Source organism: Schistocerca gregaria, chromosome 2, assembly GCF_023897955.1.
Source record: "Schistocerca gregaria isolate iqSchGreg1 chromosome 2, iqSchGreg1.2, whole genome shotgun sequence".
Classification (NCBI taxonomy): domain Eukaryota; kingdom Metazoa; phylum Arthropoda; class Insecta; order Orthoptera; family Acrididae; genus Schistocerca; species Schistocerca gregaria.
This window is the reverse complement of record NC_064921.1, coordinates 793,765,560-793,778,666: the sequence shown is the minus strand read 5'-3', so window position 1 is coordinate 793,778,666 and position 13,107 is coordinate 793,765,560. Positions and strand designations below refer to the sequence as shown.

Sequence of the window (13,107 nt, the reverse complement as noted above, 5' to 3'; positions counted from 1 at the left end):
GTTGGTCATGTGCTAGCCTTACCTCTATGGGTAACTGCTGTCACCATTCATGCATTTGAACCTGCCTAGGTGGCCCTCTACAATTTTTACCCTCCACTCTGCCCTCCACTATAAAATTGACAATTCTTTGATGCGAGAGGATGTTTTCTATCAACCAAACCCTTTTCGTGTTCAGGCCGTGCAATAAATTTCGTTTCTTGATCAGTTCCTCTGTACCTTATCACTACTTATTAGTTATCCCTGATCTTCAGCATTCTTCTGTAGCTCCACATTTCAAAAGCTTTTGTTCTCCTTTTGTCTATACTTTTCATTGTCCATGGTTTCACTTTCATATAAGGCTAAACTTCAAAATACTTACAAACAGTACTTATGTATATGTTAACATTTTCATAGTGGTTTTTTTTATTATTTACCATTACCAGTTTGCATTTTATACTCCGCATATTTCTGCGTTCATAATTTACTTTACTGCCCAAATAGCAAAACTCACCTGCTACTTTCACCATGTCACACCTTTGTTTTATTTACATTTATGTTTCTCTTTTTACCTCTTTTTCCAGATGATCTTATCAATTCTGTTCAGCTGATTGTCCAAGACCTTTGCTGTTTCTGATGGAATGACAATGTCATTGGTAAACCTTAAAGCTTTCATTTCCTCTCCCTGAACTTTTAACTCCCTTTCCAAATTTATTCTTAGTTTCCATTACTGCTTGCTCATTATACAGATGGAATGATATGGGAGACTGGTTCAAATTGTTCACACTCCCTTCTTAGTTACTGCTTTCCTTTTAGGTCGTTCAACTCTTCTAACAGCAAATTACTTTCTGTACAGTTTGTAGATAACCTTTGTTCCCTGTATGTTAACTGTATCAGCTTCAGAATTAGCTGAGAGTATACTTGTGAACCTTATCAGTTATCTTCTCTAAATTCCCCCCCCCCCCCCCCCCCCTCCTGTGGGCCCGCCACTTTTTGATGGGTTTGAGCTTGGCTACCATGGGGCCCAAGCCTTTGCAGCATATTTTCTCTCCCGTGCTGTATGTCTATCCTCATGCTATTCTTTTTTCCCCACCCTTGGGAACACATCTGGGGTGCTATTAGGAATGTTCTCATTGTCTGTTGCTGACATAAGAACAGTCTCACCACTGTTTTTCATTCCCTTTTTCTTTCTTTCTTTGTTTCCTCTTGTTCCTCTGCTTTGGCATTTGAGGTTCCTCTTTTTCTTCTTCCTCCCTGTGTGCTCCTGGAGGCCGGCCCATGCGTCTAACGCATAACACGTGACTGAGTTACACATAATTCCTAGGCCTGGGTCGATGCGTAGGGTTCTCACGTACCCCCTGGTACAGGCCAGGACCAGGAAGAGGTGACTGCCTGAGGTGCTACCTTCCCAAATTGCTGATTGGTCCCTCTGTCAGTTATTCGGAAGGTGTGACCTGAGGTGTGAACCATCACCAATGCAGCTGCACCACAGTTCTTCATGGTATCACATACTAAAGACAGTCAATCCTTCACCACAGTAAATCTGTTTATTATTCAGAAAGGTGTTGGTGTAATTCCCGGCCCTGTGAAATCCTGCTGTCATTTATGGAATGGCACTTTGCTTTTGGAGACTACTTCTGATTCGCAGACACAACAACTGCTTGCTGCCTTGCTTCTCAATGGCTACCCTGTTGCTGTCAAGGTCCTTAGAATTCTGAATTCTTCCCGTGTTATTTACACTTGGCTGCTGGACAGTCTGACGGAGGCTGAAATCCAATCTTACCTCTCTGATCAGGGTGTCAGTGGCGTCGATCGGGTGATGAAAAAGGTAGATTCCTCCTTAGTGCCCACCATACACTTTCTCTCACCTTTGATCAAGTGGTGCTTCTGTCAAAGATCAAAGCAGCCAATGAAATTCAGTCCAATCATACATTCTGAACCTGATGCGCTGCTACCAGTGTCACCATTTGAACAACACTAGACCGTTTGATTGACACCCATCCAAATGTGTAACCTGTGGTACGGATACGCATGAGGGTGATTGTCCGACGCATCCTCCCTGCTGTGTCAACTGCAATAGCGGTCATGCTGCCTCTTCTCAGGATTGTCCAGTGTATCTTGATGAGAGTGTTGTCCAGGAGATCCAGGTAAAGGAAAATGCGCTTTAACCAGTCGCTCGCAAGTTATTGGCTAGTCACAAACCCTGCGTTCAGCCATCTGGCACTTACAGTTCTGTTCTTGTTACCTCTCTCTCCGTGTATGATATGGTCACACAGACATGCGACCTCGAATTCAGCTCGGAGCTTGTGAAATTGCACAGTGCCAAAGTAGCATCGCCATCACCCTGTTCAGCTGTACAAGCAGCCATCAAATCCTCGCCTAAAGGGACAAAGCCATCAGCTACACAACCAGTAGGCCGGAAAGGACGGGAGAAATATTCCCGTGAAGACTTCCTATGTCCCTCCAACCAAAAATAACCCCTGGGTCTTCCTCTGCTAACTGGAAAGGCTTGAAGTCCAACAAAGGCAAACAGTTTTCTCGCCGACTCAAAGATCCTCTTCAATGGTATTACCAAGTGATGCCTTAGCCCGGCCAGCCTCCTCATTGCTGGTGCGCACCACCAACTATTTTTCTGCATTGGTCTCCACAGACCAACAGCACAAGCAAGACAATACTTCTGTGGACCTAATGAAGCAGGATCCTCCTGCTTCTGTGTTCTGTAGCAGCCGAGTCTTCACAGGATGTCACTCGGCAGCCAGAGACACGCCTCCAATGGAACATTTGTGGCCTTCGGTCCCACAAAGATTTGTAACTGCTTTTAGCATTGCAGCATCCCTTTGTACTCTGCTGATGGGAAATGATAAAGCATCCTCACAACCGCTTTGAGCTTTCACATTTCTTTCCAGTTTGTTTTGACCTTCCCTTGAGGTCGGCATTACATCTCGTGGGGGATCATGCTGCTCGTGCGGGATGATATTCACAGTCGACCCATCTCGCTGACTACCAGTCTTAAAGCTGCTGCAGTTTGCCTTTTCCTTCCCCACCTGACTTTTTCCCTCTGTACCCTTTATGTCCGTCCATCATTTGATGTCACCAGGGCAGACTTCCTTCAGCTTGTTGGGCAGCAAGCTCCCCCATTTCTGCTACTCGGTGACTATAATGCACATCATCCCCATTGGGGTTCTCTCAGAACCTGTCAGAGAGGTGCCCTCTTGGCTGACCGCCTTAACCAACTTAAACTCTTCTTCCTTAACACTGGAGCACCCACTTTCTTTTCCGACTCCTCGCACACGTATTCCCATTTGGACCTATCCTGGTGCACTGCCCAACTTGCCCATCATCTTGAGTGGTCCATTCAGACCCAATGACAGCTTACTATGGCTCACTGGCGGCTTCACTCCTCCCTTGGTGACCTTCAAAGAATATGATTTCCTCAGTTGTGATGACCAGGTTATCCTTACTGCTGCAGAATGTTCCGTTCCTTGCGCTTCCTCTTTACCATGCCATGTCCCAGTCCCTAGGTGGACTGAGGTATGCCATGATGCAGTTCACGGACGAAGATGTGCTCTCTGCGATTCTAAATGCCATCCTACAATGGCAAACTGCATTTGTTATAAACAGATGCGTGCAAAGTGCTACTGCGTTGTTTGGGATGGCAAAAAAGCTAACTGGATTTCATTCACTTGTTCTTTTAACAGTTACACCCCTTTCTCTGTCGTTTGTACCAACCTCTGACGCTCTCTGGCACCAAGATCCATTCCCCAGTTTCCGGCCTGACAGTCGCTGCCGGTGTCATTGTGGACCCTATTGCTACCTCCAACACCTTGGGCCGCCATTTTGCAGAAATTTCGAGCTCTTCCCACTGTCACCCAGCCTTCTTCCATGAGAAACGAGTGGAGGCAGTTTGGGCGATACCCTTCTCTTCCCAGAATCGTGAGTGCTACAATTCCACCTTTACTATGAGGGAGCTAGATCAAGCTCTCAGTTCATCCCAGTCCTCCACCCCAGGGCCAGATGCTGTCCACATTCAGATGTTGCAGCACCTTTCTCTTCCGAGCAAGCACTTTCTGCTTAACAAATACAGCCGCATCTGGGCAGAGGGCACAAGGCACATTTCCAGGGCATTGGTGTGAAGCAGCCATCATACCATACCTATGCCCAGTAAGATCAAAAACCCTCCTCCTAGCTACTGCCCCATCTCTTTCACCAGCTGCATTTGCAAGGTGATGGAACGTATGATTCATGCCCGGCTGTCGTGGTGGCTTGAGTCTCACAATTTACTAACGACTGCTTAGTGTGGATTTTGAGTGCGGCATTCTGCAGGTGACCATTTTGTTATTTCATTCATGTCATGAATGGTTGTCTGCGAAAATCCCAGACTGTGGTAGTGTTCATCAATTTGCAGATGGCCTGTGACACCTGCTGGGGAACTGGTATCCTCTGTACTCTTTACACATGGGGCTTCCATGGCTGCCTGTCCTGTTTCCTTCACGAATTTTTAAAAGACCTAGTTTTCAAGGTGTGTGTGTGGGTTCTGCCTTGTCAGATATCTTTATCCAGAAAAATAGTGTGACTCAGGGTTCCGTCCTCAGCATTGTCCTCTTTGCTATCACCATTAACCCTATAATGGCCTGTCTCCTGCCAGGCATCTCTGGCTCCCTTTTTGTTGATTTTGCCATATGTTGCAGTTCTCCACAGATCTCTCACTGAGCAGCATCTTCAACTATGTCTTGATCGTCTTTACTCCTGGAGCAATGACAATTGCTTTCATTTTTCCCCTGACAAAATGGTCTGTACGAATTTCTGCCAGTGCAAATAGTTTCTCCCACTGTCTATACATCTTGGGCCTTTTGCTCTTCCATCCATTGAACCTATGAAATTCCTGGAGCTCATGCTCTATAGGAAACACTCTTGGTTCTCCCATGTGTCTTACCTGGCAGCAGTCCCTCAATTTCCTCAATGGTGCTTCCTGGGATGCAGTTCAAAACTCGACTATGGGTTCTTTGTGTATGTGTCCGCATGTCCGTCCCTCTTGTGCCCCGTCTCAACACTATCCACCTTCATGGCATCAATTTGGCCACTGACGCCTTTTACACTAGCCTGGTTGAGAACCTGTATGCTGAAGCTGCTAAACTACCACAGTCCTGCCGCTGTGACTTTCTCCTCAGCAGGTATGCATGCCATTTGTCTGCCATGCATGGCCACCCATCCTATACCTCCTTTGATGATGATTCCTTTGATGATTCCTTTGATTGCCAGTATGAGGCATGTCCCTCTTCTGTTACCCCCTGGGGTCCATTTTCGGTGTTCACTTCAGTAGCTTTTCACACTACCTGCAACTTTCCCAGTGGGTGTGAACCCTTCACCATCTTGGTTTCGTGAAGTGGTCCATGATAATCTTGGCCTTCATTCACTTCCTAAGGTTACTACTCCCACTTCGTTCTATTACATTCAGTTTCAGAACCTTCGCATGGAATTTTGCGATAGCACCTGTATGTAGACTGATCGCATTCTGACTGACCATGGTGTTGGGTGTGCCTTCGTCATTGGCACACATTGTTTTAGACATTGGCTTCTGGTGCACTGCTCATTGTTTACAGCCGAGCTCTTTTCAATGTTTCAGATCACCGAGTACACCCAGCGGAACAGACTTTTTAATTGTGATCTCTGCTCACCCTCCCAGTGTCCCTCAAAGTCTATGTGCACTGTACACTGCCCATCCCTTACTACAGCGGGTCCAGGAAAACTTTCACTCATTCTTGGTGGAACCAGTTTGAAGTTTGTGGGTTCCTGGTCATGCCAGGAAATGAGTCTGCTGACGCTGCTGCCAAAGCTGCAGTCCTCGTACCTCAGCCCACTAGATCTGCGTGTTGCTGTCTGTCAGGAGGTGGTGTCCCTTAGGCATCACCATTGGTCCTTTCCTCATGGAAATAAACTCGGGATTATCAAGCCTCTCCCAATGACTTGGACGACCTCCTCTCGGCCCTCCCGTTGGGAGGTGGTCATCTTAACTAGGTTGTGTATTGGGCACTGCCTTTTTAGCCATCATTATTTGGCAAGAGGTGCTCCCCACCACATCGTACACATTGCGCCCAAGTTTTAACTGTCTGCCTCTTCCTGATGAAATGTCTATTTTTTAACATTTTTGTTCCCATTTGGGATTGCCATCTGAGTTATCGAGCATTTTAGCAAATGACGCGTAGGCTGTCGACCGCATTTTACTTTTTATCCGTGAAAGGAAAATGGCAAAGGCTATTTAACTTTGTTTTGGGCCTCCATTTGTGTGGTGTCTTTTGTAGCCCTTTCTCTTGTCCCTGTTTTTGACTGTATACCCCTATGTCAATTGGGATTGACATTTGTTTTTTAACTCCTCTCTGTCTTTGTGTTCTGCAGTTTTGACTCGGGCACATATGACCCCAGTTGTTTTTGTGCCCTACAACAACAAAAAACAAATCTTCTCTAAATTTACAATAATGCTATAAATGTGCATTCCCCTTACTTCAGACAAACTAAGAAATTTTAAGTGAGATTTGAAAAAGGTAAAACTGAGAGCAGAAAAACATTGAAGTATCTTCATAAAGAATTTTTAGATAAGCATAGTGGACAGTACAATTATAGAATTGGAATAAATGTTATCAGCCATTGAAACATTATTTTATTGCCAGAAGTGGAGTTAATAGATGGAGGTGTAATCTTTTATTTGCTGAGACAGTCATCATAGAGTATTTAACTTAATCACCTGCATCACACACTCATACTAAAAATAAAGATTTTACATTTAATACCAAACCACACAATTTGTTAAATACAAAGAGTGTGTTGTAAAATCAATTGATAGAAAGTCAGTTACACTTTATTGGCCAAACATATTAACAGAGCTTGTCTCATAATATACATCTTTAACATTTAGTATTGCTAATTGTTTGAAACAAACATTTGCAGCTGTAACAACTGAAGCACTTATTTTCTGTTGTAGAATTTATAGATGATATATTCTGCAAAATTTTGTTGTACCGATTCTAATGCTAAGTGTGACAATTTTGTGGCTATCATTTGTTACTGCTTCTATTTGAAAGAAGGTTCAGTCATGGTAACAACATTAATTATAAATATTTGAACCATGTAAAAAATCCTTTTTTCCCCAAACAGGATTTGACACAAGAGGGCCTTGTTGTCACAGAAGCAGTCGTTGTTGTTGATAGAGAGCAAGGCGGTACACAAAATGTTGCTCAGTATGGAATACAAATGAGTAGTCTATGCACTCTTTCTCAGGTAATGTGTTAATAATTTTCTGTTTGCGTACTGTATATCCTAGATTGTTTAATTATCATTCCTGCCTGATTAAGAAGGAATGAGCCTGTCTCTCTGTAGTTATTGTTTACAGTGACAGTATTTGCAGCAATGTGTTTGTTTCCCTGTGCAAATATATCTGTATAGCTGGCATATTTGTTAGCATTTTCCAATAATGAAAACATGAAGTGATAACAACAAAGAAATACCGCAGTAGTACTCAAATAACTGTCTTTTCTCTGAAGTGATTTGAGAAAATCATATAAAGCATTACAGACAATTAGCAACAAATAGGAATATCAGCAGTATATAAACTCGGAAAGAAAATCAGCTGACCATTGTTTCATTTTTTTATGGACATTTAAAAATAGAAAGGACAGTGACAATTATGGACAAAGTGCTGGATGTGTATGTATGCTCAAGTGGTTGTACTTTATTTCTTATCTGCAATTTGAAATCTTGAAAGTATTTTTTTTATTTTATGTCAAAAAGAAATTGAGTGATGACATCAAATTTGGGCAAGAAAAAAGGTGACCGTGTGTATGAAACTATATGCATATGGATTATTGGAATCTACCTCAGCCCCTTTGTGGTGGCGCAGTTCCTTTTTTCTTTTTACCTGCACCTACCTGCGAATTCGTTGCAGCCGGCCGTGGTAGCCGAACGGTTCTAGGCGCTTCAGTCCGGAACCATGCGATTGCTATGGTCGCAGGTTCGAATCCTGCCTCAGGAATGGATGTGTGTGATGTCCTTAGGTTAGTTAGGTTTAAGTAGTTCTAAGTTCTAGGGGACTGATGACCTCAGATGTTAAGTCCCACAGTGCTCAGAGCCATTTGAACCATTTTTTTGAACTCGTTGCAGCCAATTGTCAATAGGAAAGCCAAGCAGAAACCTACCGTACTGCAACTTACACCAGGCTGCATACAACGTAACTATTCCAAGAATTGGGAAAAGGTCTTAATTTTGAATGAAAGGTGGAAATACTGGCAAAACTTTGGTACATTCTGAACCTCAATAATTTACGCTTTCACTGCCAAGCCCATGCTAGTCTTACCACAGTCATGCACAAACCCTTTCATTCACATTAGCAAGTTTATGGTAACATATTTCCCAAAATCTGAATAGCTACTAAGCACGGATTGTTCTTAATGAAAATGCTTGCCATTCTATAAAGTTAATCGGTGTATAATGCACTCAGGTTTTTAGTCACCGATCTGCCATGCTTTCTAAAAAACACTGGAATAAATATGCCTTCACTTTAAAACACTTTTGGAACATCTAGCACAACTAAAACGGGCAAATTACAATGTCCTTTGGAGCTCATCCCGAACACAGCCATTGGAAGGCTGGGCTCCAACTCTTTGACTGCTGACAGCATTCTATATCTCCAAGAGAAAAGACACATGAAGAATGCTCTGTTCTGATTGGTCAGTTTTCTTTTAGGCCAATAGAAAAACATTATTCTCTTGCATTAGTCCACACTTTTCATGACTAACCAATCAACAAATAAGACTTTCGAAGTGTACTTTTCCTGAAATAAATATTTAACATTCTGATATTTTGTCTATACTTTACATTATTAACTATTTTCATTTGCACTTGAATTATTTTTCCTTTTACCATAAACTTACTTAACATATTATGATACAAAATTCCCAGTCTGCATTCACACTGTCTCAAAAATTTCTCATGCTAGTTCGTACAGTGTTTATCAGTAGAACAACGATCTACATATTTACTTTAGACCACATTCATGTATCATTCACACTACTAAAACCATATACAAAACTGTACAAACATAAACAAACAAACAAAAAAAACTTCAAGAAATAAACAGAACAATTCACAAAGTATTCTCCTGACCTTTTTCTTGTATGTCTGTGCCATAGTAGGACTACATACTCCATTGAACCTGCTTCAGACCACCTGTCACTATGCACGCACGAGTCATTCTCCCGATACTAGGGCTCTAGACAGGAGTGATACAAGGTGCCATGCCTTACCTTTACTTTGTTACCAAAAAAGGTGAACACTAGTCTCGCAGTCTCCAGATTTAAATTTTCTGAAGTTGCTGAAAGCAAATTCCATGACAGTTCCTTTGAAAATACTACAACCGATTTCATTTTGCATCCTTCCCTGGACCAAACTTATGCTCTGCCCTTTGCTCTAGCTGTTGAGAGGATGTTTCACCCAATCTTACTTTCTTTTCCTTCAAAGAAGAAGTAAAAGTAGTGTAGTGCTTAAGCTACAACCCTAGTAGTAGCTGAAGTTTTTGCATTCAGTTGTCAAAACAAAAATGCTAGCAATTATTTATTGCTGATGTACTTCTGTGGCCATTTGTAAGTCTTGTCTCCCTTCCTCGTCCTTTGTGACCAGAGTAATTAGCATGTTGGATAACTTATTGTAATACAGGATCACAGACTCTATAAATTCTTTAAGCAATGACAATTTCCCTCTTCCTGCTGTAACTGTTTTTATTGTTCAAAATGTTAAATATATGCCTGCTGCTGTTTTCCTGTTATGTTTTCTGGGTACATTGTATTATATCTTTATAGACGCACAACAAAAAGAAGTTACAGCTAAAAGTGGGAAATTACGTCGTACATTACATCCTGGTGGTTAAAAGTTGCTGTGCCGGTTCTCACAGGAATTTCTCCAGTGTTGATACCAGCCCATCCCCTCCCCTCCCAACCCCTTCCTCTTTTCTCTATTCTTCTTTCCTCACTCCACTTGTTATATTGCAATATGCATGGGTGCCTGCAGAAATCATCTTGGTGTCGGGAGTGGGATGAAGAAAGGAAGGGGACAAGACTCAAAAACTGTCATTTTCAATATAAATAAGTTGGCCATGCATCAAGAAATACATTTTATTGGTGACTCAAGAAAGATACTATAGCCCGAAGAATTGATAGTTATCCAGTCAAGGCAACCACTTCTGGAAATGTGAGGCTTTTGCAATGAATAAAAAAAATCTGTACTACATTTTCAGGGAGGGGGGGGGGGGGGGGGGGGATGGGAGGGGAATGGTGGGCTTGTGGATGTATGAACCTATATGCTATGTTATTTCTCATTTGATAATCATAGTCCTGTGACTGGAGCAGCATAAGCAGTTTGTACAGAAGGAATGTTTCATTACTGAGCACATTCTAAAACATCAAACAGTTGGCACACTGGTTAAGACACTGCACCGAAATTTGGGAGACCTGGAGTCCAAATCATCCTGTCCAATCATGAGTTAAAGGTTTCCTGTGATTCCCTCAAATCACTCCAGGATAAAACCAGATGGTTTGCTCACCATCCTTGTTCAGCATACTTTGTGCTCTACATCAAACAGTCTAGATTAAGGTGTGACTTTAAACTCTAACTTTACTTCCTTCTTCACTTTGAGGACAGATGGCTATTGCCACTTCAGTCACTGGCTTTTCATGGCATCACCTTTCAAGGAAGAATCATTCCTGCTGCTAAGTAATAATTGTATATAATTGTGATGACATTTAATAGCTTGTAAGTGTGATAAAACTGTTAACCTGAGAGAGGAGCTGTTGTTTCCTTCAACACAAATAGTGGAATGCCCAATTGAAAATTTCACAATGTAAGGAAAAGATAGTGTACTACTTACAGCGAAGATGACATGTTTAGTTGCAGACAGGCACAGTTAAGACACTTAAACATTAGCTTTTGGCCACAGCCTTCATCAGAAAAAGAAAGAGAAAAACACACCATTCATTCACACAAGCCAGCACACCTCACTCACACATGACTGTTAACTCTGGCAACTTGGACCAGCATGCAACTGTCCCCCCCCACCTCTGTCTCGCATTATCCTGCCACTGTGCCAGTTGGCAGTCTAGTCCCTCTCCCCCCTCACTCCCCCCCTCACTCCCCCCCTCACTCCCCCCCTCACTCCCCCCCTCACTCCCCCCCTCACTCCCCCCCTCACTCCCCCCCCCTCACTCCCCCCCCCCCTCACTCTTGCGGTAAGTAGCAATCTATCTTTCCTTAAAATTGTTGATATTCCAGCCTGGAGCTTCTATCAGAGATTTCAGTATGTGAGAACAAAAAATGTATTACTCGGATGTTTAAAGGTATATCAGTTTACCAATTAATAAATATTTACTATAATAACAATCAGGAAAAGTTGGGCTTGTATCCCCATCAGTCTCATCTTGATTCAAGTTTTCTGTGGATTTTCCAAACCAGTGTAGATGGAAGTCAGGTTGGTTCCTTCACAAACACCACAGTCAATTTGCAAACCTTTCCCCTCGATTCAGTCCCGTGCTTTGTCTATTCTCTCATATCAGTGATGAGGCATTTAACACTAATCTTCCCTCGTTGTTCTTAAAGACAATTGAAAATTGGTAGATACTATAAAAGCTTTAAAATACTTTATTTATGTTATCTAGCAAATGGAGAAACTTATGAAGTGCATTTAATTAACTATAAATATGTGTTAGCAGTTAACTAATATTTTAATATTTTGGCTTGAAGACAAAAAATCCTGGTCTGGTAGAGGTAAGTGAGAAGAGGGAAAACTGTCTTAGTCATTTGTCTTATATTGACTCTTTCTGGCTAATATACATATTCTGTTAACTCCTCCCAATCATAATAAAGGGACTTCATTATCAATAGTGGTAATGGCACAATATTGTTTACAACATATAATTTTGATTGGTTTTGTGAATTTTATATTGCATTAGATGCTCTTTTTCTGATCAGTAAGTTAAGCCTGTCTGGCACACAAAACTGAACTGATCCTCTACAAAGTGCATATGCCACACTGATTTTTTTCCAATAACCCAGTGTTTTATGTTGATCACACCTGGTACCTTGTGACAAATGTTACAGCCATGTTGGGGACAATTATAAGATAGTGGATTGGAAATAAATTTTTACAATATTTTTTGGCAGAATATACCAGAATTTTTGTTTTCAACAATGGTAATTGTCTATACAATTTTAGTGAACTGAGTGAAGAAATTAATATGTGAGAAAAATATTTGTTGATTTTTGAAGCTACAATATAGCAGGTCAGCAGCTGGAAGCAGTTAATTCCACAAATTATCTGGGAGTACGCATTAGGAGTGATTTAAAATGGAATGATCCTATAAAGTTGATCGTCAGTAAAGCAGGTGCCAAACTGAGATTCATTGGAAAAATCCTAAAGAAATGCAGTCTGAAAACAAAGGAAGTCTGTTACAGTACGCTTGTTCGCCCACGGCTTGAATACCGCTCAGCAGTGTGGTATCCGTACCAGATAGGGTTGACAGATGAATAGAGAAGATCCAACGGAGAGCAGCGCGCTTCATTACAGGATCATTTAGTAATCGTGAAAGCGTTACGGAGATGATAGATAAACTCCAGTGGAAGACTCTGCAGGAGAGACGCTGAGTACCTCGGTACGGGCATTTGTTGAAGTTTTGAGAACGTACATTCACCGAGGAGTCAAGCAGTATATTGCTCCCTCCTACATATATCTCGCTAAGAGACCATAAGGATAAAATAAAAGAGCTTAGAGCCCACACAAAGGCATACTGACAATCCTCCTTTCCACGAACAATACGAGACTGGAATAGAAGGGAGAACCGATAGAGATATTCAAGGTACCCTCTGCCACACACCGTCAGGTGCCTTGTATGGATGTAGATGTAGATGATAATACTTAGTACAAGCATGGTATTTGGATAAAACCACATGTGCTCCCTGTGTCATTCTACTCGTAAGTGGCAAACACCCCAGGCTGTGTAAGAGCATTCAACAAAAAACATGACAAACAAAGATAACTTGTCAAGATAAGTTGCATTTTAATAGGGTGGATAGTTGGTGAGATATGGCAGTGATTAA

At 42.0% G+C, this 13,107-nt stretch overlaps 1 protein-coding gene across 2 annotated transcripts in view; it reads left to right on the top strand.

Moving 5' to 3' along the window:
* LOC126335060 (uridine 5'-monophosphate synthase) overlaps positions 1–13,107 on the top strand; it is an 89,680-nt gene that overhangs the window by 31,107 nt on the left and 45,466 nt on the right. For both annotated transcript variants that reach the window (XM_049997944.1, XM_049997943.1), the window contains exon 3: positions 7,126–7,248. In XM_049997944.1, the coding sequence (XP_049853901.1) occupies positions 7,126–7,248 (123 nt within the window). The remainder of the gene's footprint in view (positions 1–7,125; positions 7,249–13,107) is intronic.